This window comes from Scardinius erythrophthalmus, assembly GCF_964197995.2.
Source record: "Scardinius erythrophthalmus genome assembly, chromosome: 25".
Lineage (NCBI taxonomy): Eukaryota > Metazoa > Chordata > Actinopteri > Cypriniformes > Leuciscidae > Scardinius > Scardinius erythrophthalmus.
The window spans coordinates 673,698-675,000 of record NC_138245.1 but is presented as its reverse complement, the minus strand read 5'-3'; the positions used below and the strand labels follow the sequence as shown (position 1 = coordinate 675,000).

At 36.7% G+C, this 1,303-nt stretch overlaps 1 protein-coding gene across 2 annotated transcripts in view; it reads left to right on the top strand.

Annotated features, from left to right (window-relative positions):
- tegt (testis enhanced gene transcript (BAX inhibitor 1)) overlaps positions 1-593 on the top strand; it is a 28,134-nt gene extending 27,541 nt beyond the window's left edge. For both annotated transcript variants that reach the window (XM_081357733.1, XM_081357734.1), the window contains exon 10: positions 1-593. This exon is cut by the window's left edge and continues 10 nt beyond it. In XM_081357733.1, coding sequence (XP_081213859.1) covers positions 1-14 — 14 coding nt within the window. In that variant the 3' untranslated portion in view covers positions 15-593.
- Positions 594-1,303: the final 710 nt, after the last annotated feature.

Here is a 1,303-nt window from a genome sequence, read left to right as displayed (position 1 = left end):
AGGAGAAGAAGTAATGTCCCGAGGAGAGGACACATCTGTGAGCCGAACACGTCTGCAGCTTCATTGTGAATCTGATTAGTTTGATTACATTAATGTGATTTGATATGGTGTCTTAACTTTATTTTTGAGAATTGTTACTGGGCTTTGAATATGTTGTCAGGATAGTGACCTAATGTGGTTTGACTGTAGATTTTGAAGTCTTATTTAAAAGCTTAATTTCTTTGACTTACTGCAGGATTTATAAGTTCTGTGGAAAAGGAATCTCATAAAACATTCTGAAGATGATCTGATTTAATATTGTACACACGATAGAAAGTGACTTTCTTACCCACGCTCTGAACAATATCAAATCATTAACACCGTAACATGGTTGTGCTCCGCTAAACTGCTCTTTGTGGTGTTTGCATTATTTCATTCTTTTCTTTATTGCCAATGTCAGACTAGAGTTTTGTAGCTGCTGTTAATGCCAATTTTATTTAGATTCAAAGCTTCCATTGTTAATGCATTTATCATTGAGATCACAGATGAGATTTTTTTAATTTTATTCATGAATATTGTGCATCTTAAGTCAATAAACGATGCCACAGATTGCATTGGTGTTCTCGTGTGTGGTGTCTGATATATTAACCGTTTATTTTACATCCAGCGTGTGCGATTCTACTGGGTTTCAATTCTTTTTTTAATGAAGTAATTTAGATTTAATATTTGTCATATAAGCAGATGTTTGAATTGTACATGTAGCAACCAGAAACATATTTCATCTAGTAGGTTCTGTGCTGGCTCATACAGTGCCTGTGTGAACTCTCCCCGCCAGCATGTATTTGAGCTGGACTGTGTGTGTGTGACTGAGGAGTGTTTGAGCTGGACTGTGTGTGTGCATGCGTGCGTGTGTGTCAAGTCAAGTATATTTGTATAGCGCTTTTCACAATACAGATTGTATCAAAGCAGCTTCACAGTATTAAATTAAAATAATACAACAAGGTTTGTTTCTAGTGGAATTTATTGATTAATTAAATTAAATATCCCCAAAATATCCCCAATATGTGTGTGACTGAGGAGTGTTTGAGGTGGACTGTGTGTGTGTTTTGAGGAGTGTTTGAGCTGGACTGTGTGTGTGTGAGAAGTGAGAGTTCTGGAGCCAGGGCCGTGCACAGACCTTTTGAGGGGCATGTGCTGAAACTGAAAAAGGGCACCCCCCTCCCTTTTTTTATATCAAAATTATTTAGTAAGCCTACATAAAAGGAAGAAATGGTCACGTCTTCATGACAAATTCAATAACACAAAATAATAGTCTCAAAAGCTT